The 25,545-nt window shown below is 47.5% G+C and overlaps 1 protein-coding gene across 2 annotated transcripts in view; it reads right to left on the reverse strand.

Annotated features, from left to right (window-relative positions):
- Positions 1-25,545, reverse strand: part of GRK5 (G protein-coupled receptor kinase 5) — a 216,914-nt gene that overhangs the window by 31,959 nt on the left and 159,410 nt on the right. The window contains exon 5 of one of the 2 annotated variants that reach the window (XM_009910388.2): positions 2,920-3,020. In XM_009910388.2, the coding sequence (XP_009908690.2) occupies positions 2,920-3,020 (101 nt within the window). Of the gene's footprint in view, positions 1-2,919; positions 3,021-25,545 lie in introns of those variants that run through there. The other variant, XM_054163941.1, reaches the window with a different exon arrangement.

The raw sequence follows: 25,545 nt of genomic DNA on the forward strand, positions 1-25,545 counted from the left end.
TTGCTTCCAGATCAGGAAAAGAATTTTGGGGCTCATGGAATGGATGCAAAGACTTTTGCATAACCAAAGGAACAAAGGAATAAAGATCCCAGTCAACAGTCCACAAGCAAAGACCAACAAACATCCCATAAGAAAGACTCAGAGCTGAGAAAAGCTAAGAAGCTAAGCTGAGAAAGCTGCCTGAGATGAAGGTGGTCACATCATTTAACAGGGGGCTGTTGACCTGCTGGTTTTGCTTCTTGCCTTGCTTACCAGGGCTGCTGCATCCACCTCTGCTGGCAGCATTGGCAGGGACAAAACTTGGGTTTGGGTAAAAAATGCCCACAAGAAATGAGTACTTCTGTCCTGGAGTACACAGACACTTTTGTGTCTGTGTCTGGGGGGTACACAGACATTTCCACATTTTGCTGGAGGAGAAAATCTCTGAAGAATGACTCCAGCTTGGGAATGGATAATCTATGTCTTACCCTGGGGCACTTGTAGGCCTGAGCAAACAATTCACCACGAGTAACAGGTCTCCTCTCTCTTTATCAGCTACTATTCATAAGGGGTTGGAATTTCTCATCTCTTTGGGGTTTTTTTTGGTCATTCTTGCACCATGAGTTTGGAACAGGCAGGTGATGGCACATTCAGTATTCAGAAGTCAAGTTTTTGTTGTCTTCACTAGCTTTGCCTGGACACAGATCATATTATTTCCCCTTCAGTGGATTCAAGCTTGCAAAATAAAATACAACAGACGTCTTAATGATTATTAACAAATGCCCAAATTCAAAGCCAAAATTCTAAGGGGAAATGGAGCAGGCCAGTAGCAGAGAGTCAAAATGATAAAGGTCAAAGCAGAAGTGAAGAGCTAGACATGCATTTCTCCTGCAGACCCATCTTATCCATGGAGAGGTGCTTGAAATACATCCTCATAGCCTCCTGTAGGACAGCGAGCTCTGGCTGCAAGCTCTTCCAAAATTAACATTACTCAGTACATTCAGTGAACACCAACAGCAAGTTTTTAAACCTTCCTTTTGACCCCGTTTCAGGCTGTGTGAGATGACCAGCATATTGATTAACAAGGGCTCAAACCTGGCTCAGCTGGGACGAAGGAATGGCTGGCGGCGGATCTGAGCCTGAACGGAGCGGTGTCCCACGCTGGCCTATTCCATTCAGTTAATTAAAAGCTGCACGTATTTTAAAGAACAATAGCTGCCTTTCAGCAGTTGTTTGCTTTTTAGTTCCCTTCTTTGGCAACAACAGAGTGCATTTTAGAGGGAACTGTCAGCTTTCAAACCGATTTGAGAACTGGAAGCAGGCACTGGGGGGTGGGGGAGGCGTGTGTGGGCTGTTAGCGTCGAGCGCAGCTCTGCCTTTGTCACTGGGACTGGCTCACACGACCGGTGCAAGTTACACGAGCACCTCTACACCAGGCCAATGTAAGGCAACTGGTTATGCTGTAAGAGAAGGCCAGAAATAACCCCCAGCTCCTACCAATGCAAAGAATAACTGAAACCAGAAAAGGTCAACGGAATGAGTCAAAACAATGAGTGACAGCAGAGCGAATTTTACAAATCCCCATTACATCACCCAGGGAAAACAAACCACACTCAGCCAGCAACCACATGGGCCAGCCTGCCACCATCCCTCCTCCTCATAGTTTGTGTTGGTTTCTGATCTGCTGGCATGAAGGCACTGGGGTCAGTGCCACGGGACAGCAATGTGCCCTGGTGGCCACGAAGGCCAATGGGAATCTGGGGTGTATTAAGAAGAGTGTGTCCAGCAGACCAAAGGAAGTTCTCCTCCCCCTCTAGTCTGCCCTGGTGAGACCTCATCTTGAGTACTGCCTTCAGTTTTGGGCTCCCCAGTTCAAGAGGGACAGGGATCTGCTGGAGAGGGTCCAGCAGAGGGCAACAAGGATAATCAGGGGACTGGAGCACTGCCTGAGGAGGAGAGGCTGAAGGACCTGGGGCTTTTTAGCCTGGAAAAGCAAAGACTGAGAGGGGATTTAATAAATGTTTCTAAATATCTGAGGGCTGGGGGTCAGGAGGGAGGGGACAGGCTCTGCTCACTTGCTCCCTCGATAAGACAAGGAGCAATGGATGAAAGCTGCAGCACAGGAGGTTCCACCTCAACACAAGGAGGAACTTCTTCACTGTAAGGGTCACAGAGCACTGGGACAGGCTGCCCAGAGAGGTTGTGGAGTCTCCCTCTCTAGAGACTGTCAAGGCCTGTCTGGATGCATTCCTCTGTGACCTGAGCTCGACTGTGTGGTCCTGCTCTGGCAGAGGGGTTGGACTCGATGATCTCTTTGGGTCTCTTCCCACCCCTGACACCCTGTGAGCCTGCGTTTGCAGATGCAGAAGGCATACCTGGAGCTTCAGTGCATAACAGCACAGATTTGTGCCTCACTGCTGCACAAACCTGAAGAGCCTTTTCCCAGACAAAGCATGCAGCAGTGCACCTCAGCCTGAATGTCACAGCCAGACAGAAAGCACTCAGCAAGCATTCACCCTTCTCCTGGTGAAGGCTTTTCTGGAAAAGCCATGTGGAGCAAGTTTGCACATTCCTCTGTCTAAATGGGCTGTATAGCCACTTAATTTTTATTCACTTTGAAACAGAGATGTTTTCTTTGGATACGTTATCATTGTAGCTCTTTTCACACAGCATGAAATCCATGGCTGGTTTACTTGGCTGGAACACTCTGTCAAATACCTGAGACACTAAGTGCCTGTGTGCAGTGTATATAATGGCATGGAAATGTTCATTATATTTTGTTCAGATGAAATGACTTCACCGCTTGTCAGCTATGCCTCCAGGAGAAGCTGAAGTACAACCTGCTTCAGGTTCAGACTGAAACGTCTCTCTTTGCCTGACAGGTTCCTCCCAGGCTGCAGACTGCAGCCCTGTGATCTCTGGGTGTCGAGTTATACTTACTTTGTACAGTGAGAAAATAGCTCTTTGCAGGGGCTGTTTGCGAGTCTCTCCTCTGCCTGCTGGATAAGGTCTTGGCTGACTTCGGGGACGTAGGCTGGAGACTGCAGGGAGAAGAGAGGGGCACATTATCTCAGCGAGGAGGTGCAGATTCTCCTTTTCCAACATTTCAAAGACACATTCACTCTTTATGCCCTAAGCTGCTTCCATTCAGTTCCAGTGGTTGTGTAAAAGCAAAGGAGCCTTACGTCAAACGGCCGTAAAATAGGATCCCGCGGTAACTCGCTCCACATTCCGCTCTATCCTCACACTGCTTTGCTGCCTTCTCCTCTACCTCCACCTCCTTGCCCAGCCTCATGAATATGCAGCACCCACTCCTTGCCAATTCTTTGAACTGCTCCCTTGCATCCCATGAAAAATGTGCTGGCCTGAGCTGCACACAGGCCATTCTCTGAAACAAAAAGAGATTTTGCCCAGTGTTTTTTCACTTCATTGATGAGTCATTGTGCTGCCTGAAAATTCCATCTCTCTGCCTTTGTTGTCTTTTTTTCCCCCCCACCAGCTAAGGAAAACAAGAGGAGAGCACTGGTATTCACTGATTTGTATGTAAATATTAAAAAATGCTCACAGGAGTGCCTGGGCACCTTAATTCCTCCTTAGAAGGACAAACTGAATCCACTAGCTACAGAATCATCATTTCAAAAAGGAACCTTGCCAACCAAGCACAGAAACTCTTTTCACCCTCTCTTCCCTTTAGAGAGAAAGCATATTCAGCCCCTTCAAAAAGCCCTTACCAAAGAGAGGTCTTTTGCAGCATGCCTTGATGGTTAACCAGTTTAGGACCTTTGTGACTAATTACCTAGGAAGGCAGTTCTTAGGCAGTCCACATTGTCACTGACAGCACACTGCAAGTACAGAGGGAAGTGCATCTTCGTGTGGGTCTTGTGTGCATTTAGAATCATAGAATTGTCAGGGTTGGAAGGGACCTCAAGCATCATCTAACTCCATCCCCCTGCCATGGGCAGGGACTCCTCACACTACAGCAGGTTGCTCACAGCCACCTCCAGCCTGGCTGCAAACACCTCCAGGGATGAGGCTGCCACCACCTCCCTGGGCAACCTGTGCCAGGCTCTCACCACCCTCATGGGGAACAACTTCTTCCTAACATCCAATCTCAATCTACCTATTTCTAGGTTTTTTTTTCCATTGCCCCCAGTCCTATCCCTCCCTGACACCCTCAAAAGTCCCTCCCCAGCTTTCTTGGAGCCCACTTCAGATACTGGAAGGCCACAATTAGGTTTCCTTGGAGCCTTCTCTTCTCCAGACTGAACAGCCCCAGCTCCCTCAGTCTATCCTCATAGCAGAGCAGCTCCAGCCCTCTGCTCATCCTCGTGGCCCTTCTCTGGACACCTTCCAGCACCTCCAGATCCTTCTTGTAACAGGGGTTTCCCTCCAAGTAAAAGCCCATTTATATAACCATTCAGATCTGGGTATTTCCAATAAATCCAGCTTCCTTCCAGAAGCTTTAACACTTGATAAGGTTCCCCATACATGGCCATGACCACCAGATGTGCTGAGTAGGTGGGTTGCAGACTATCATCATTCATTCCTAGCCAGATGTTCTCATTAGCACACCCTTAGCTGGGGATATCTTGGCAAGCACTGAAATGCATTGCAGGCAGAGTTCAAAAACACTGGGAATGAGGACAGAGGAAAGGGCAGAGGTGAAGCCAGAGAAAATCCCCAGCACGGTAGAAGCTGAATTAAGTCTTATTTTGAACTTCCCCCTGCTAAAACCTGAATATGATCCCAGTTGTGACAAGCAGAAGTCAAGTTTGTTCCACTTTAATGTTTTTAAACAGGAGTGTGGCTTACAGAACTGTCTGTGCGGGCTGTGAAATGCACTCTCACTGTTCAGCCTTGACAGACACTCTGCAGAACATGCTGAGTATCTTTGACCTCGCTGAAATGTTTCCCCATTTCCTCCACAGATTCCTCCACTCCCTCAGCAAAAGATATCTAGGGAACACCCACTTTTAATTGCAGAGTAGATCTCCAGTAATGAAGTTACTTGAGAGGTAGACGAACCCTCACATGATCATCTCAGACATAAAGAGAGTAATCTCTCCCTGGATTCAATGGACTTTTCCATAGGCTGCTGGTCACCAGACATAGAATTGTCAGGGATGGAAGGGACCTCAAGGATCAGCCAGTTCCAAGCCCCCTGCCATGGGCAAGGACACCTCACACTACAGCAGGTTGCTCACAGCCACATCCAGCTGGCCTCAAACACCTCCAGGCATGAGGCTTCCACCACCTCCCTGGGCAACCTGTGCCAGGCTCTCACCACCCTCATGGGGAACAACTTCTTCCTAACATCCAATCTCAAGCTACCCATTTCTAGTTTTTTTTTTCCATTCCCCCCAGTCCTATCCCTCCCTGACACCCTCAAAAATCCCTCCCCAGCTTTCTTGGAGCCCACTTCAGATACTGGAAGGCCACAATTAGGTCACCTTGGAGCCTTCTCTTCTCCAGACTGAACAGCCCCAACTCCCTCAGTCTGTCCTCACAGCAGAGCAGCTCCAGCCCTCTGCTCATCCTTGTGGCCCTTCTCTGGACACCTTCCATCACCTCCAGATCCTTCCTGTACTAGGGGCTCCAGAACTGGACACAGTGTTCCAGGTGTGGTCTCAGCAGAGCAGAGCAGAGGGGGAGAATCACCTCCCTGGCCCTGCTGGCTCTGCTTGTCTTGATGCAGCCCAGGATGTGATTGGCTTTCTGGGCTGCAAGTGCTCACTGCTGGCTCCTGTTGAGCTTCTCATCCACCAGCAACCCCAAATCCTTTTCTCCAGAGCTGCTCTCAAGCCAGTCCCTGCCCAGTCTGTATTTGGGATTGCCCTGACCCAGCTGCAGGACTTTGCATTTGGTCTTGTTGAACCTCATGAAGCTGTCATGGGCTCAGCTCTCCAGCCTGTCAAGTTTCCTCTGGATGGATCCCTTCCCTCCAGCGTGTCTGCTGCACCACACAGCTTGGTGTTGTCAGCATTCTGTGTCATTATGCAGCCCATCACAGTGTTCAGGACAGAGCAGCTGCACCACATCCATGGGAGGAGCATTCCCAACCCTTTCTAACTCTGTAAACAGTTCTAGGAAGTCTTTGCATGATCCCTCCTGAGGTTTTCCTTGAGCCTTCACAGTTCCCCCTGCTCCCCTTAATTAACCATGACTGCTATTCTCCTTGTTTGAGTACTGTGCACACCTACAGCCTTCAAATGTTCAAGCACATCCAGAAACAACCACAAGCCAAAACCCAACTCACCAACCTACTTTTGCTCCCCTGGAGAACAATTAGGTAGCACAGGTTATGAGTGTAAGAAAGCCTTTGGATCCCAAGAGAGAAAGCTTCCAAAGGCAACACTTTGGCCACTTGGAGAAGAAAAAGCTCCTTCATCCCTGGAGAGGAGCAAAATACTTCTGCAGCCCAAACGCTGTGGTTATTAACATTGTTCTCCCACTGCACTACCTGTAATGGCTGTAAAGGCAAACAACTTTTACAGGGGAACAGAGACACCTTTTCCAGCAGGGACACCTTTTCCAGCATATTAATGTCTTATGGCAGCTAGGGGAGTGATTAAGACCATCACACCTGAGTGTGTGACACAGAATATTCTGCTAACTCTTCAGAAACACCTGCAGCAGCCCACCAGCTTTCCCCCTGCTCAAAACACAGCCTTGGGTACTTCTAACAAGCACAGTCCTGTGTTTCCCCTAATGGCTCTTCTGTTTCCTGAAGGCCAAGAAAGTGATTCCTCACCTCACTGATGATAATGTGAATCAGAAATGATGCCAGGCAAGGCAACAGAGTAACACCAGGGTAAAGCTGATGAAACTCAAACCAGATTCGTGGCCTCAGACTCTGAAAACACAAACAGTGCTCAAATTGATTCCCCAGCAACAATTTCTCTCATTATCCTTTGTGACCAGACAGTTTAATAAAACTCCAAACTACTTTCACCTGGTTTCAATTAGAACTTCCTACCTCCTGTATCTTCCCACAAGCTGAAAAGCCTTCACATAAATATTTTGCTGGCAAAACAACAACTCAGTTTTATGACATCCTCTTGTTTAATTTTAAAGAAAAGATAGGAATTGGACCAGTGATTGCCTGAGAAACATCAGATGGATATTCTGTTGTCCCTGGCAGCCTGAGTGGCAGGACACCCCTGCCTGGCAGCTGTCTCAGGGCTGCATCTGGTACTGCCCATGTCCTGGCACCTCACTGAAGGGGGGTCACCACCACTTGAGAGGGCTCTAAGACAGCACCAAGTCTCTGGAGGGTACAGAAACATGTCAAGAGGAAGCACTGAGGAACTAGATATGTTTAGTCTGGAGACTTGTGAGTGAAACATGATAAAGGTGTTTTAATGCAGGACTGGTTTTAATAAAGAGGGCAGGGATCAATTACTCTGCATGTTCTGCTCTGCTGTGGGGGAATGATGTGAAGGAATCCACTTAATTGCACATGAAGACTTTTCCCCCCTCATTTTGAAGCACAAGAACAGGCATATTGTGGGACTTGTTCTCAGAGCTCTGAAAGACCTCTGAGAGCAGACAGACATCTGCTGATGACCTAAGTGTATTTCACCTCTGTTCAGTGCAAGAGGCTCCTGAGCCCTCTTCCAGTCCTTTTTATCAATGATTTTGCCAAACACTGGACTACAAAATACAGGCACATGGTGTGGCCCCAAGAACAGATGAGGAAGGGAGTTTGCATACTGAGTGCTCACCAAAGGAAACCACTCAGGCTCTGAGTAAAGGAGTAAGTATCATCTTTGTAGATGCACAGTCTTGCTTCAAAGACACTTGTCTCAATCATCATTCCCTCCTACAAAATAATCATAGCTTGCTGAACCCTGACCATCAGATCAGAAAATGGGATAGCATTGACTTGACTTTGCAAGAAACAGAGCAGGCCCAGAGTCTGCCACAGTGCCTTTTCCCTAGGAACCTTGAAACAGTCAACTTTCACTGCATGATTAATCCTTCATGAGCTAGGTGGCAATCTCACAATATCTTACAGAACAGTGAACAGGGAGGTTAAGAGTTGTGTTTCTCAGAAGAGCTGGTCATCATCTGTGACTGAAATCAAAGAAGTCTCACTGAGATAAATGGAAGGCAGAAGATGTTCCCATTCCACAAATCAGTCCATTTGTAGCTAGCAGTTAGTGAAGAAGGAACAGAAAGCTGGAAATGCAGGCTTTCATTTGGTACCAGCTCTTGCCAGTGCATGTGAGTCATCATCACTACAAAAACCATATGAACCAGAAAAGATACAGAATACAGAATTACCAGGTTGGAAAAGACCTCAGAGACCATGGAGTCCAACCTATCACCCAGCACCATCTCAGCAACTAAACCATGGCACCAAGTGTCTCAGCCAGGCTCTTCTTAAATACTTCCAGTGAAGGTGTCTCCACCACCTCCCTGGGCAGCACATCCCAATGGCCAATCTCTCTTTCTTCCCAACATCCAGCCTAAACCTCCTCTGGCACAGCTTGAGACTGTGTCCTCTTGTTCTGGTGCTGGTTGCCTGGGAGAAGAGACCAACCCCCACCTGGCTACAACCTCTCTTCAGGGAGTTGGAGAGAGCAATAAACTCTCCCCTGAGCCTCCTCTTCTCCAGGCTAAGCAACCCCAGCTCCCTCAGCCTCTCCTCACAGGGCTGTGCTCCAGACCCCTCCCCAGCTTTGTTGCCCTTCTCTGGACACCTTCCAGCAACTCAACATCTTTCCTAAACTGAGGGGCCCAGAACTGGCCACAGGACTCAAGGTGTGGCCTAAAACTCTGTAGACAGAAGAGACTTCATGCAAACTTTTGCCACAAGCACAACTGCTTTCCTGGCAAGCTCCAGACACGCAGCCAGGCTACTGCAACACAATGAGTTATTTTAAAAGCCCCCTGCATAAAAATCAGCAAGGTGCAGGGTATGCTGTGTCTCAGGTTATGAAAACATTCCACAACAAGCTAGCTTCAAACAGTTAAAACTGTTTCAGTCAATGGACAAAAGTTCAGGTCATAACTTTCCTTAAGCTGTCTCTGGTGCCCAGCACTTCTCTCTTAATGAGATCTGCATTTTCAGATGTTGACAGCAGCTTCCCACATCAAATCTATTAGCAAATCTCCACACGGATTTGTTGCTAGTATAGACCTCCAAGCTATGAAAGAAACAGGCTGAGATGAACTTTGGTGTGAGATGGAGCATGATGGGATCAGAAGAGGTCATAGACAAAACCTGGCAACACTGGCTACATCCAGCTGCTATGTTGCAGGGGTTGAGCTGCACTCACACGGCTGTGACCCAAGACCAACAACAGAGAGCAATGGTTTGTGTCAAGCATGGGAAGCCTGCCCCATGCAGTGCCGGTCCTGCTGTTGCTTTTGCAGTCACATCATTCTCAGAAAAGCCTGGATGAGGCACTCAGTGCCCTGGTCTAGCTGATTAGATCGGGTTGGGTGATCAGTTTGACTTGATGATCCTCAAGGTGTCTTCCAACCTGATTCTGTGAGGAAGGTTCAGCTAGCAGGAGGAGCAGTTATCAGGACACATAGAATCATAGAATTGTTAGGGTTGGAAGGGATCTCAAGCATCATCTAACTCCAACCTCCCTGCCATGGGCAGGGACACCTCACACTACAGCAGGTTGCTCACAGCCACATCCAACCTGGCCTTAAACACCTCCAGGCATGAGGCTTCCACCACCTCCCTGGGCAGCCTGTGCCAGGCTCTCACCACCCTCATGGGGAACAACTTCTCCCTAACATCCAATCTGAATCTACCCATTTCTTCTTTTACTCCATTCCCCCCATGTCCTATCACTCCCTGACAGCCTAAAAAGTCCCTCCCCAGCTTTCTTGTAGCCCCTTTCAGATACTGGAAGGCCACAATTAGGTCTCCTTGGAGCCTTCTCTTCTCCAGACTGAACATCCCCAACTCCCTCAGTCTGTCAATAGCAATGGTATGACTGTTAGGATGCCTGCCCCTTGTCCTTTGAGTCAAACACTCATAAGGAATCACACAGGGGACTGTAATCAGAGCAGTTACCAGAAAACAGGAGACCAGGTAGAGCAACGCAGGACATGCTGGTAGGTGCAAAACCAGGAAAGCCAAGTTTCTGTGCTCAGATAAAACATTTTTTTCAAAGCTGAAAGTCAACAAGGGGCAAAACAGAGGACATGGAATTGTGCCTCTTTGCATATCCAAGGCTGATCTCCTACTTGTGCTAATGATTCCTCCCATGAACCAGGCCATAGTATTCCCACTGGGGTCTGCACTGCTGTCTGCAGAGCAGTAACAGACCAGAGCAGGGCACAACCTGGTCTGTGCTTGCTCTACAAGAGGGAGATGTCAGGAGTCACTTTGAGTACCTCTGATGTCCTCCCACAGCCTTGCTTTGAGCAGGGGCAGGTTAATGCCAGCTCAGATTCAGTCTAAGCTACAGCCTGGGAAGTTCTGACCATGCAGCTGGTGACTGACAGAGGGTAAGTGTGAAAGGGCTGATGGTGAGCATCACAGAACCATAGAATCCTTTAGTTTGGAAAAGACCTTTGAGATCATAAAGCTCAGCCAAGAAATACAGAGGAAAACAATGGAGGAGGAGAAAGAGTGTCCTGGTGGTATGCTGGGTTTGGGAAGCCTGGGCTAGGCACATGTTTCAACCTGATGAGGGAAAGGCTCCCAGCGCTCTCACAGCACAGGAAGTCTCCTGATGCTTTTTGGTGCTATGCACAGAAATGCTGAAACATTTTCTTGCCCCTGTGCCTGGTCTTGTCTGTGGTAAAGAGCCAAATCTACACCAGGAGCAGCTGCAACACTTTTAAGTAATCAACTTCTACATCATCTTTTTTCCCCTCTTTTTTCCCTTTTTCTTTCTTCCCCAAGCACAAATCATCTGGGGCTGTATGAGGCAATCCAGTAAAGCCCAACACTTCAGAATTCCAGGCTATTTGCTAAGAGATGACAGACACAGGAACTGGCAGTGAGGTGGATGGGCAGCATGGAGAGCAGCTGTGTTATTAGCACCAATTTATCTAGCATGACAGCCTGCAGACACTGTACCTGAGAAGGGAGGCCCACAGTGCCAGGCACTACACATGCAGAATACAGAATTAACCAGGTTGGAAAAGACCTCAGAGACCATGGAGTCCAACCTATCACCCAGCACCATCTCAGCAACTAAACCATGGCACCAAGTGTCTCAGCCAGGCCCGTTTTAAACACCTCCAGGGATGGTGACTCCACCACCTCCCTGGGCAGCACATCCCAATGGCCAATCTCTCTTGCTGGGAAGAATTTCTTCCTAACATCCAGCCTGACTCTCCCCTGGCACAGCTTGAGACTGTGTCCTCTTGTTCTGGCGCTGGTTGCCTGGGAGAAGAGACCAACCCCCACCTGCTACAACCTCCTTTCAGGTAGTTGTAGACAGCAATAAGGTCTCCCCTGAGCCTCCTCCTCTCCAGGCTAAGCAACCTCAGCTCCCTCAGCCTCTCCTCACAGGGCTGTGCTCCAGACTCCTCATCAGTTTTGTTGCCCCTCTCTGGACATGTTCCAGCAATTCAGCATCTTGAACTGAGGGGCCCAGAACTGGACACAGAACTCATGCTTGCCATGAGAGCTAAAGCTCCCAAAGGAAACCAATCTCACTAGCCCTGGGAATGAGGGACAGAGACATGAAATACCTCGCCCAGAATGGGTCAGTGACAGATCCTGTTCTCTCATCAAATGGTGCTTTCAGCACTGAGGGCGAGATGGCTTGCTGGCAGCTAAATGAAGCAAATCAGCAGTGCCTATCAACTGTGGGGTTTGTTTTGTAGCTGCAAGCTGATCTGGAGTCGTGCTGAATGTTTTCCCTCATTTTTCTACTAAATCATCAAAACACATGTTGGCACACAGCAAAACACAATGGCTGAAGACAATAGAGCCCTCAGCAAACAGCTGAACATGTTCTTTTGCCTGGAGGGGTTGTGCTAATCAATCACAAAAGGCCACACTGACACCACCTCAGCTCACGAATTCATTTGCTACAGTACAGCTCATGTAGTCTCAGACCTGCTGGACTCCCTCTTGGGCAACTCCACTGGTAGGAAAAGGACAAGGCTCTTCTCTGGCTTTCCAGCATCCTTCCCCTTTGGTGCTGAGGTGCAAGTTGTAGCCTTGAACTATGACCTCCCTTGGAGAAACATAGCAACCACTGAGGTTTCCTCTCCGACAAGTGCATAAAAAGTACACAAAGCATTTTTCATAGCTCTTCAGTTAACCAGCAACAGGGTCTGCTGCCTAGCTATACCTTGTCCTTCCTGTTCTCAGTACAGCCTCTTGCAGCTTTTGCCTTTCTAGAAACCACACTGCTGCTCCTGGCAGTGGTAAACAAGCAACTGCCATGCAAATGGTGTGAGGCAAAACGTTTCCTACACAAAGCTCTTCAGTCCAAAGTCTGGTTTCCTTGGCATGTCAAATTAGCTGATTCAGAGAAGTTCGGGGGTCTAATCACAACAAGGGTTCCAGTCCCACAAAGGAAAAGGGAAGAAAAGAAAAGAAGAGGAAAAAGTAAGAAAAAAGAAGAGGGGGAAAGAAAAAAAGAGGGGGAAAGAAAAAAAGAGGGGGAAAGAAAAAAAGAGGGGGAAAGAAAAAAAGAGGGGGAAAGAAAAAAAGAGGGGGAAAGAAAAAAAGAGGGGGAAAGAAAAAAAGAGGGGGAAAGAAAAAAAGAGGGGGAAAGAAAAAAAGAGGGGGGAAGAAAAAAAGAGGGGGAAAGAAAAAAAGAGGGGGAAAGAAAAAAAGAGGGGGAAAGAAAAAAAGAGGGGGAAAGAAAAAAAAGAGGGGGGAAAGAAAAAAAGAGGGGGAAAGAAAAATAGAGGGGGGAAGAAAAAAAGAGGGGGAAAGAATAAAAGAGGGGGAAAGAAGAAAAGTGGGGGAGAGAAGAGAAGAGGGGGAAAGAAGAAAAGAGGGGGAAAGAAGAAAAGAGGGGGAAAGAAGAAAGAGGGGGAAAGAAGAAAAGAGGGGGAAAGAAGAAAAGAGGGGGAAAGAAGAAAAGAGGGGGAAAGAAGAAAAGAGGGGGAAAGAAGAAAAGAGGGGGAAAGAAGAAAAGAGGGGGAAAGAAGAAAAGAGGGGGAAAGAAGAAAAGAGGGGGAAAGAAGAAAAGAGGGGGAAAGAAGAAAAGAGGGGGAAAGAAGAAAAGAGGGGGAAAGAAGAAAAGAGGGGGAAAGAAGAAAAGAGGGGGAAAGAAGAAAAGAGGGGGAAAGAAGAAAAGAGGGGGAAAGAAGAAAGAGGGGGAAAGAAGAAAAGAGGGGGAAAGAAGAAAAGAGGGGGAAAGAAGAAAAGAGGGGGAAAGAAGAAAAGAGGGGGAAAGAAGAAAAGAGGGGGAAAGAAGAAAAGAGGGGGAAAGAAGAGAAAAAGATTGCTTAGTTCAAGAAGGAGAAATTTCTTCCTGGCTCCCACAGGTGACCAGAAGAAATCTTAAAGACTCAAAGCCCCACTGAAAGTAATTTTGAAATAACAAATTGTCCCATGAGACAAAATTTAGTTATTTCATCAGCTCCTTTTGCAAGCCCAGGGAATCATCTGCAGGCTTTGTACTCTTCAGACAAAGAGAAACACTCACAGCAATCCCAACCCAAGTGGGGGGTTTTGGTACAGCTTAGTTCATGAACCTAAATGGACCACTATGGAAGATTTGCTTTTGACTTCAGTTAGTTAGAAACTGAGCCTCACCAGAAGTGCTTGGCAAGACATTTTATACTGTCCTTAAACCTCAGTCCTTCCCCACCCCTACTTTGTTAATAATTCTTTTGAAAGTTGCTTATAGAGGTTTCTTTACTGAAGAAACAAACTTTTCATCCTTCTGCAGACACAGAGGTTTATTGGTTGTAGGGGTGCTCATGAAGTAGCCAGCTGAAACTGTTTTATATAAACTTGATTTAAAGAGAGGGAAGGGAAAGTGTCTTTTACTTGTTGGCTTTTTTCCTGCTTTAAATGAATTTTACCCACAGATTAAAGGATGGAAACACAGATGAACTAACCAGGAACTGTCAGCAGGATGAGGAGGGAAACTTAAGAAAGAATAGAGGAGAAGGCCAATACCAACCAGGATTTTCTAGCCACCCAAAAGTTAGGCTGCTGACACAATCCTTGGCAGTGTCACAGGATCGTTGGAAGAGTCCTCTGGACATAATCAAGTCCAACCCCCCTGCCAGAGCAGGGCCATAGAATCCAGCACAGGTCACACAGGAACACATCCAGATGGGGCTGGAAAGTCTCCAGAGAAGGAGACTCCACAGCCTCTCTGGGCAGCCTGTTCCAGTGCTCTGTGACCCTCACAGTAAAGTTCTTCCTCATGTTGAGGTGGAACCTCCTGTGCTGCACTTTATATCCATTGCCTCTTGTCCTATCCCAGGGTGCAACTGAGCAGAGCCTGTCCCCTCCCCTCCTGACCCCCAGCCCTCAGATATTTATAGACATTTATTAAATCCCCTCTCAGTCTTCTCCCCAGACTAACCAGGCCCAGGGTTCTCAGCCTCTCCTCACAGGACATGTACATGTGCCAGTCCCTTCATCATCCTTGTAGCCTTCCCTTGGACTCTCTCCAGCAGATCTCTGTCCCTCTTGAACTGAGGAGCCCAGAACTGGGTGCAATATTCCAGGTGAGGTCTCACCAGGGCAGAGTAGAGAGGGAGGAGAACCTCCCTGGATCTGCTGGACACACTCCTCTTCATGCCCCAGGATCCCATTGTCATTCTTGGCCACCAGGGCACATTGCTGTCCCATGCAGAAGTTGTTATCCACCAGGACTCCCAGGCCCTTCTCCCCAGGGCTGCTCTCTAGCAGATCACCTCCCAGCCTGTACTGGTGCAGGTTATTCTTCCTTCCCAGATGAAGGACTCTGCATTTACTCTTGTTGAACCTCATTAGGTTCCTCTCTGTCCTGTAGCCTTTTTTGTTACCACTCCAACAGAGACACTGCTACCTATAGTGCATCATTACAAGCACCCAGATGTCTGACAAAGCACTTTGGGAAGAGAACAGCATCCTCACCATGAGCAGCAAGAAAGGCAGCAGGATATTTTTCAGAGTTTCTGTTCACAGAAGGCTTTGGTTTTTCCCCCCTGTTGTCACATGTGCTTAATAGGTTTGGATAGTATCCACTGTCCAGGCTCTTATCAGAGCCTTTCTACCTTTTAATGTCCTCCTGCACTGATGGATAGCCTAAACATTAGCAAGCAACCTCATGTTGCAACAGTCATAGCTTGGCTTCCTCCAGTAAACCCAAATGTCATTAATTCCATTAAAAAAATAAAAAATCTAAATCTATAAACACTCATTTACAACCTGCTGAATGGCTTTCTTGCAGGAAAACAAACAGATCCCTGCTTGACTTCACTCCTCTGAGACACAAGCCTGTAAAGATGAGGAACGACTCCCTCGCAAGCCATCCTCGCACTGAAGCCCACGAGCTATTTGCTCTGCATGAAGGCAGCTCATGCATGAAGCTCTGAACCAGGCTGTGCTCTACTGCTGTCAGATGCAGTGGGGATTTTGCCTTCGTCTTTTCCTCCCCCTTATCAGGTCAAAATCCTGAGGAAGCACTCAAATCAGGGCAGCTAACGAGGGGGGAAATGGAAAAAACCCCTAGAAGTGGGTAGACTGAGATTGGATGTGAGGAAGAAGCTCTTCCCCATGAGGGTGGAGAGAACCTGGCACAGGTTGCCCAGGGAGGTGGTGGAAGCCTCATCCCTGGAGGTTTTTAAGGCCAGGTTGGATGTGGCTCTGAGCAACCTGCTGTAGTGTGAGGTGTCCCTGCCCATGGCAGGGGGGTTGGAAGTGGATGACCCTTGAGGTCCCTTCCAACCCTGACAATTCTATGAGTCTATGAAATGAAGAAATGGAAAACCCCAAAAAAGAGCTCAGGAAGCTCTTGAAAAGGACTAGGAAGTGAATTAAATAAACATTAGGCAGGAAACAGTGTCCCACACAGAGAAGGCCTGGGAACACCCAGGAAAGCAAACAAAAGCACTACCTGGCACTGCTGGCAAGAGGGCATTCCCTAATCACTTGTGTTACACGACCCATTAACCATCATATGGTAATAGCCATCTGCAAAGAAGGGTGAGGGATGACATTTATTGTAGGAGATGACACAGTGTTTACAGTGGCATATTCCACTCTGCCTCGGGTTTGCTTGTTGGACAAACAGCATCTGTGTCAGGGCAATGACCTCGCTATATGCTTGATTTTTGACTCAGGTCAGGGTCTGGCTTGATTGAAAAATAACAAATCAGCACACAAGCTGAGGCTTGGCATGCAGGTTAAGTGAGTTTTGTAAGTCTAGTTGCTTTACTGGTGAGAAAAACACTATTAAACATGAAGAGTCTCAAGTGCCACATGGCCATGACTTTCGTATGTGGGACAGGGATCTACTGGAGAGAGTCCAACAGAGGGCTACCAGGATGATTAATAAGGGACTGGAGGACTGCCCTATGAGGAGAGGTTAAGAGACCTGGAGGTGGTTAGTCTGGAGAGGAGAAGACTGAGAGGGGAGTGTCCCATCCAATCCTTTTTTGAACACCTCCAGGGACAGTGACTCCACCACCTCCCTGGGCAGCACATCCTAATGGCCTCCTGCTGTGAAGAACTTTCTCCTCACCTCGAGCCTAAACTTCTCCTGAAGAGAAGGGCAACAAAGCTGGGGAGGGGTCTGGAGCACAGCCCTGTGAGGAGAGGCTGAGGGAGATGGGGTTGCTTAGCCTGCAGAAGAGGAGGCTCAGGGGAGACCTTATTGCCGTCTACAACTACCTGAAGGGAGGTTGTAGCCAGGTGGGGGCTGGTCTCTTCTTCCAGGTAACCTGTGACAGGAGAGGACACAGCCTGAAGCTGCACCAGGGGAGGTTTAGGCTGGATGTTAGGAAGAAGTTCTTCCTAGAAAGAGAGATTGGCCATTGGAATGTGCTGCCCAGGGAGGTGGTGGAGTCACCATCACTGGAGGTGTTTAAGAAGAGCCTGGATGAGGCACTTGGTGCCATGGTTTAGTTGCTAAGATGGTGCTGGGTGATAGGTTGGACTCCATGGTCTCTGAGGTCTTTTCCAACTTGGTTAATTCTGTATTCTGAAACCATGCACAGGAACCTGTGTGGATATGCCAGGCAATGTAATTTAATGCAGCCTGCATCACACCTCATGTGGAATTCACATCATTGCACTTTAATCATCTAACAACCAAGACACTCAAAGTCTCCCTGGGTTGCCCATGGTCAGAGAGCAAAAAGAGGAACCTCATCTCTTCTATCCAGAAGCCTCCCTGTGTTTGGACAACCAAGGCTGCAGTATGTGTTGGGAATGTACGAGGCTGGACTCATCAGAGGTCAGTTTTAATGTCATTCTGAGCAAATGCACCAAAGCCACCTCCTGCAGATTTAGGGATGTTTTACAAGCCAGTGTTTCCAGACAACTGGAAAAGGCTGATTCCTTTTTTTTCCCCATGTGGGCAAAACTTTCAGGCAAAAGAGGCTGTTTCTGGGGAAGGTGAATGAACCTTAAAGGCTTAGAATTAACTTCTCTGGCCATCAGATAATCCACAGGAACTGAGCCAAAGTGACAAGGGCTGTGCAGAGGGGATAGGGAATAGATGACCCCCTGGAAACGAGGGGAGGAAACTGTAATGAGCATATTCATTAACCAAGGGCAGACAAGCACATCCTTCTTGTTCCCAGATAATCCTGAGCAGACGCTCTCTGTGTGCACAGTGTCCTCAGCCCTTTGGGATGACTCCTCTGAGAGGAGTCAGAGCAGCCTGGGGGGCCTGCCCTGCCTCAGCAGACAGATGTGAGCCAGGTTTACATGCATGGTTGACATCAATTAGCTGAAGCAAGTTTCCATTCTCCAAAGGGTCAAGTCAGAGTAATTCCAGCAAACAGAGGGAATCCTGAAGGCTTCTGCCCGCTGACCAAGTCATCCCAATGACTTTCCTGACCACAAATGACAAACAGTTAAGCAGCATGTGAACTTGGGAGTATAACCTCTCCAAAACAACACAGGGAAGGAAAAGCAGAGTTTCAACTAATAGCACTGCTCAGCACAAAGCCAGTGCAGTCAATGACTCCAGCCCAAACCTTCCACCAGTCTGGGCAAATGCATTGCAAATGCAGCCCTCCTTCAAGTCTAATGGAGAGGACGGAGGACTGCCCAAGGACCTATCCTGGGACAGCATCACCAGGACAGAGCAGACTCCATGGTGTTTCCATAGGCCCTCATGCAGTCTGGCCCCCTTGCAGGAGACAGAAATCCTCAGTAAGTGTTTAGTTAACTAACATTTGTATTATAAACAGTGGGTAAAGGATGAGGAAATAGGACTTGAGCAAACCGTGAGAAAATGCCTTTTAGTCTGAGACCACAGCAAAGGGACTCCTAATCAAGGCAGCGCTGTGATGTTGCAGATTCCTCTGCCACACTGTATTCCAGCCTGGCCCCCGTGGCAGAGGAATGCTTATTAAAACAAATAGTGATTAGAAAGCACTACTTTGAGTGACGAGGCTGCCTCTCTGCCGCTCAGATGGCTTCCCAGAACCGACCTCGGGAAAGAAGAGCTTAGGCAGCAAGTAAGCTGAGGAGGTGCTTTCCTGGACTAAGACACAGTGATCAGCAGAGATATTGATCGTGCTGTCTCTGGAACAACAACAAGAATTATGTATTGATTTCTCTGGAGACTAGATTATGTATTGATTATGCGAGCTGCAAAGCAGAGCCCTAAGTAATGCTATCATCCCTGGCTAAAATGGTGCCCGTAGAGTAGTGAAGTCAATAGAGAGGGGAGATGAGAAATCCATTGAGTCAAAGGGTAAAGTCCCACGGCAATTAATTAAATGACAAAGCCCTCCTTGGCTCGAGGAAGGCCCAGGATTCCTACTGAAGTATTTAGCATCCTGACAAGCCCCCTAATAGGAATCCAAAGGACACAGTGAATAACGCTTTGAGCAAGTAAATAATTCTAGCCCATCCTGAATCCCTGCGACACACAGTGTGCAGACAGGCACTTCATTCATGCCTTGCTTCAATTGGCTCATTGATGAAATGCACATGTTTTAGACAAATTTGAAAACTAGATGTGGAGATAAGTCTTGGACCAAACCTTAAGGGATCATTGGCTGCAGCCAGTGAAAAGCAATATTGTGCTGACCTTTTATCAACAAGATAATAAGCTTACAAGGGGGGGAGGGGGGGAGATGACTTGCTGGATGTAAGTGATATAAGCTGAATTTGTACAAGAAAGGTAACAACACAGAAAACAGTCCCTGAAGGCTTACCATTCACAACACAAAGCCTCTGCCTTGTATCAAATTCTGCAGATTGCTTTACAGCAACTTAATGTTTCTTTCTTTCAGACCTTCCCCTTACAGTGACATTCACCTTTTGTTTTGGCTGTCCCAAACCCTAACTGTAACATGCTCCCTGCAAGGCATTCAGTAGAATGAAACAGAGGAAGAGATCTCAGCACTGGAATCCAATTCTTGGTAGAGTGTGACCTGCCCTCCCAGGATTCAGCCAGAACCACTCAAAAGTGATACCTGAAACTTTCCTTATGGGAGATGGAAGGCTTTAGTGACCAACAAGGATGACTCACTCAGAAGCACAAGTGCTGAAGCTTGCGTTTATCTTGGTGATGAAAGTAGGAAGGTAGAAAGAAATCTCAAGGAGAAAGCAGGTGTCAGGATTAAAGCAACACCATGAGGAAAGAAAACTCCTCTTTGACAATGCACAGGGCTGTGGGAGGTGTTTGTGAGCAGGAGCCTGGAGTCAGCTGCATGGCTTCACCCAGCTGAAGGGCTCATCTATCATTTGAATTCCATCTCACCCATATTATGTAGATGTTTTCTTCTCAGTAATGAGCTGGTCTGAGAGAAGAGCACAGTTTAGCCAGCAGACAAGTGGAAGGCCAGGCACTGCTGCTGCTCAGCCAGTTTCCCTTGCACAGGACTTCTCCCTCCCTTCCCTATCCTATAATTGTTCATACAACAAAGACATATTTTTCATTTAGCAAAATAACCATTGCCAGCCTTAGAGAGGAGTAAGGAGGTTATTGCTGTGTCCAGCTAACCCTCTGCAGCAAAGAAAGAAACTGCAAGCATGGCCTTTATTCTCTGCATTTCCTGGAGGAAGGGAGACCAAACAGGAATTCAGATAAGCAAAACCAAAGCTGCTGCCCTTCTCCTTACTCTGTGAAGGATATTAATGGGGATAACAATAGGCATTAGACATCCTATTCAGGCACATTTTTAGTACCCAGCTGAATCCAAATAGAAACTATAATGGCATGTGGAGACTGTCTGAACAGCCATTTCAAATCAATTTGGTTTTATATAGCCTCTCTCAGAGTATCTTGAGGTGATTTACAGTGAAGCGAGAAAATAATGGGGGCAGTGATTTAGTACAGTAAGGCATGGCAGCTGTCAGGCAGGGAGGCAAAAATGCTGCACACACATGCAAAACTCTGCCTTAAATGCAGTACAAAGGTAATTGGATCTCTTTGCTCTTCCAGGACAAGAGGCAGCCAGCTGATGAAGCCAGGCTGAGCGCAGCTCAGCTCAACTGTTCCACAAAGCACTGAGGGCTTTTCCATGTGAAGACAGAGCAGGAACCTAACCCTGAAACACTGCCACTCAACTGGAGAGATTAGGAAAAGCCAGGAAAGAAATGCTTGTGAGCAATTCATTTTAGCAGTTTTACCCTCATATTTCACAACCTCAGAAATTTTAGACTTCCTGTGGGTTGGACCTTTGCCCTATGGGCTTATTAAGTCAAGAAGGCAGCTTTAAGTGCCTTTTTTTCACGGAAACTGTTAAAAAACCCTCTCTTGAAGAAGCAAGACTCGAGTCGTGAAAGCGTGATCAGCGTGGCAAGCACGGTGTGGCTCCCGTTAAGCAAAGGCAGCATGCACGTGGAGACCCCTTCAGATCACAGTGCTGAAGTGGTACATGCCTCAAGGCCTCTCTTCCTCTCAATGGGCACAGCTCTCACCAGTGCTTGTCTCCACACACCAAGGAGTAGACAGCCCACAGCTGGACCTCCTCCAGAAGGAGGGAAGCACATTTCAAGGATGGCAGGTGTCTTCAGCTACAGGCCAGGTCTTCTGTGGGTGTGAACGTGTCCAGAGAAGGGCAACAAAGCTGGGGAGGGGTCTGGAGCACAGCCCTGTGAGGAGAGGCTGAGGGAGCTGGGGTTGCTTAGCCTGCAGAAGAGGAGGCTCAGGGGAGACCTCATTGCTCTCTACAACTACTTGAAGGGAGGTTTCAGCCAGGTGGAGGTTGATCTCTTCTCCAAGGCATCCAGTGCCAGAACAAGAGGACACAGTCTCAAGCTGTGCAGGGGGAAGTTTAGGCTTGATCTTAGAAAGAAGTCCTTCCCAGAATGAGAGATTGGCCATTGGAATGGGCTGCCCAGGGAGGTGGTGGGGTCAACATCTCTAGAGGTGTTTAAGAAAAGCCTGGATGAGGCACTTGGTGCCATGGTCTAGTTGATTAGTTAGGGTTGGGTGATTGGTTGGACTTGATCTTGGAGGTCTCTTCCAACCTGGTTGATTCTGTGAACTCCCCTGCTCACCATGAAAACCTGTGTATTTTGGCATGCTCAGCATGTAGGGCATGTGTACTCCTGACATTTCACTCTCATCAGATAGTTCAGAATTGCTTGTTGGATGTGAACACTTCAACAAACTTCAGGCACCAGAGAGGTGTCTTCCTAGGTGAGGACCTGAGTTCATAGAATAGCTCAGGTTGGAAAGGACCTTTAAAGACCATCTGGTCCAACTTCCCTTGGGAAAGAGAGCCTAGATTACATTTTCCAAGCACCCTGTTCAATAGCAACTTGAAAACTTCCAGTGATGAGGACTCCATCACATCCTTAGGGAGACTGCTGTTCTGAGATACTTCTTGGAGGCCTAAAGCATCCACTTTCCCTTCCAGGTGCCAGGATACATTCAAAATTTGTCCCCACTGTTGACTGTAGGCCAGGTAGGTGGTGGAAACCTGACCCACTCATGTCACCCCTAGCATCAACCACAACAAAAAGCTGCTAGACCTCTTCTGAGCTTCCTCAGTGAGCACCTAGAGGCTGTTCAGGATGTCAAAGCTGTGAAGCAGCCAAATTGTGATTACCCTTAAAAGTGCCTCTACTCTTGACCACCTTGACAAGTGCTCAGCCTGTTTAGCAGCCTCAGGGGTGATGCTGTATGTTCTCATCCAGAGCTCTCCAGGTGGGAGAATTCACTGCTCCCACACATCAGGGTTTGCCAAGGGTGCTGTGTGGCACCAGTGTGCAGACAGTGGCTGTGTGAGTCACATGAGGCTGCCAGGACTGGTGTGACCTCTATTCACATGGGGAAGTGTTTTCTTTTCCTTTCTGCTGTGCAACCACCATATGCTTTATTAAATACAGCCCATGCTCCCTATGCAAATGAATGAACTCTAGGAGGATGACATCCTGACACACTGGATGTTAAATATGAATGGCATTTAAAAAAACCTAAGCAAGAATCAAACCCCATTGATGAATATTAGAGAGCATGAAGTCTGCTTTCTGTTTTCATTTGGCTTCTGATCTTGTGCTCTGGGAAAAAGACTTCTCACATTGTAAGCCTGAATTATCTGTCCCAGGACTAAACCTGTAATTTAATTTCTTTCAGTCAAGCTGCTTGTCACACTATTTTTATGTCAAGACAAGCAGGTTCTTTGCAGCACAGACACACACCTACTTAAAAGAAGCACTCCTCTGATAGCAGAAGACTTTGGAATCAGCAGCAGTTTGTATCTTTCAGGAGACTGAAACTAAATGGAGAAATGCAGCTCCTGATGAAAAGGAGGTTTTTGCCGGCTGGGATGATATTCTGTTAGGACATTTAGATTCAGGTTCACCCCTTTGGACTGCAAGTATCTAACCTGGCTTCAAATCACTAACATCTAATGGCTTAAAATGTGCCTTGGGGAGATTCTTATTTCTCTCTCTTGAATAGAGAGGACAGGAGAGCAGGCCACCTGAATTTCTAATCTGAGTGCCTCAGTTAGGTATCTAAGAAAGAATGAAATTAATGCAGTCTTTGCTCTATTTTAACAATTTGTTGTGTGGGAGACCCAGTAGAAAATCTATCATGCAACCCATTGCTATGGCACAGTCAACCTCCCCTCTAGGAATTAAACTCTGCTCAAGAACTTGAATATTCCCCTGGGAAGAAGCAGAATTTCCACATTAAGGAGGAAAAAAGTGCAGCAAGACCGATGCAGACATTAAAGCACCACAACTGGGGAGGCAGTTTCAGCTTTGTGTTTCCTTCTGCCCCAAGATGTTAAGGAGTCCTGCAAACACCAGAAACACTTCAGAACAGAGTGTAAATATCCTGTGACCCATTTTATGCAATAAGAAACCAGGTGCACAGGTCAAAAGGGAAGTGCAGAGCACGGCAGAGAAGGGAAGCTCCAGCTCTGGGGTTCCAGTCATTCCCCTTCCTATTAACACTACCCCATTTTCTTGAAGAAGGAGCAACTGCTCAGATTGGTCTTCAGTGCACATTCACTTACCTCACTAAACTATTCCATGTCCTTCTGCACTGTGGGTAGCAGGTATGCCATGGGACAGCAGTGAAAAGATTTGACCTCAGGAAACTGAACCAGCAGCAGAAGAGGGACACTGAACTGCCAGAGCAGGTCCAGAGGAGGGCCATAAAGATGATCAGGTGTGCTAGGCTAAAACCAGCCCAGGAGGGGGATGGGCTGGAAAGAACCTAGTCTCAGGTGGACAAAGAAACCTGACCCAGGTGGGCAGAGAGACCTGGCCCCCCCTCCCAGTGGGAGGGGTCCTCAGGTCAAAGCCTATTCCACTCCCACTCCCTGTCCACAACTGTATTTAAGGGGGGTGTGGGTGGGTAGGGGGGTGTCTATTGCTCTCTTCTCACTTTGCCAACATTCTACAGCTGCTGTTAGATGTTTAACCACATAATTGGGCCTGTTCCAGACTTCTAAGGAACTGCATCTAAAGAGAATCCATCTTACACCCAGAGAATCCTTTTCCAGCTGTGTCCAGTTCTGTATCCTTTTTTATTTACCAATTTTCCTTTTACCTTTGCAGCCTTCCTTTCACTCAAATGTCTTTTACACCTTGTTAAACTTACCTTTTTACTTCCAAATCAGTTCAAGACTTCTGTTGTAATTTTACCTCTCTTTTTCTTCTCCTGTCTAATTTGCATTCCCTACCAGGAAAATGGGGAGAGGGGAGGCAACCTAAATCTGTTCCATTTTGGGCTCTGGGAAAAAGCTTAAACCACAACATCAGGGAACAGGCTAGAAGAGCTGGGGCTGATCAGCCTGGAGAAGGGAATGCTCTGGGGAGACCTTAGAGGAGCCTTTCAGGACCTGAAGGAGGCTTACAAAAAAACTGGGAAGGGACTTGACAAGGGCTTGTACTAATAGGATGAGAGGGAATGGACTGAAGCTTGACGAGGGTAGATTCAGACTGGGTATTAGGAAGAAATTCTTTACAGTGAGGGTGCTGAGATGCTTGAACAGGTTGTCCAGGGAGGTCATGGGTGTCCCCTCTCTGGAGATGTGCAAGGCCAGGTTGGATGAGGCCTTGAATAACCTGGTCTAGTGCAGGGTGTCCCTGCCCATGGCAGGGGGGTTGGAACTGGGTGATCTTGAAGGTCCCTTCTGAGCCAAACTATTCCATGAATCGAAGCAGTACTCTCCTCCTCTCACTTCACTAGCTCTGCTACCAGCAAAATGCCCTTCTCCATTTCCAGATGGCAACTGGAACAGTGGGAAATATTTTCCCTCACTATTTGTCCCTCTGCTGACAGAAATTTTAAGATGAATGGTCATTTGGGTGGATTTAAAAAGCAGTGGAACTTTATGCCCCTAATGAATGGGCAGCAGGAACTCAAACTGCCAGTGCTCAATGGCTGAGCCTGAAACTATCCAGGCTCAGTAAATGAAACCAGATCCCAAAATACAGCCTGAGATAACTGAAAGTATGCATTGATATTTATTGTAGGAAAATGACTGACTGGAGAAAGGGGGAAAAAAAACCCAACAGTGCTCTGCTCTGCCCCTGCCCCTCCAAAACATATTGTATCATTTAAACACTCTAGAAAGACATTTGCCAAAAATGCAGTGAATTCTTCTGAAGGTCAAATGTGTTTCTCTTGTAAAACAGTTGAAGCAGCAATTGTACATCTTGATTACTCTCATGAAAGCAAGTCAGGAAAAACCCTAGGATCGTTCTTGCGCTTGGAGTTGGATGTTTATTGCTTACTGGCAGTGACTTTTCTTGCAAAGGTTAAAAGGAGTCAGCAAATGGCTGTAGCCTCCCTGAAAATTTGTAGCCCAAGTGTGTCCTGCCCAAACTCCCTGCAGCAGACCTGTAGTTCTGTTTGGAGTGCCACCCTGTGGATGCAGCTCCTCTCCTCTCATAGCCCAGAGGAGCAACTCTTGGAACCCATTGCAGCGGGCACCTCTCAGCTCCAAGCCATGCTGCCCTGTGGCAGCCTTGCATGTCCCTGGGGCAAGTGGTGGTAGGAAGGAGTGGGAATTTTTATTTCAAAA

This window comes from Dryobates pubescens, chromosome 8 (assembly GCF_014839835.1).
Source record: "Dryobates pubescens isolate bDryPub1 chromosome 8, bDryPub1.pri, whole genome shotgun sequence".
Taxonomy (NCBI): domain Eukaryota; kingdom Metazoa; phylum Chordata; class Aves; order Piciformes; family Picidae; genus Dryobates; species Dryobates pubescens.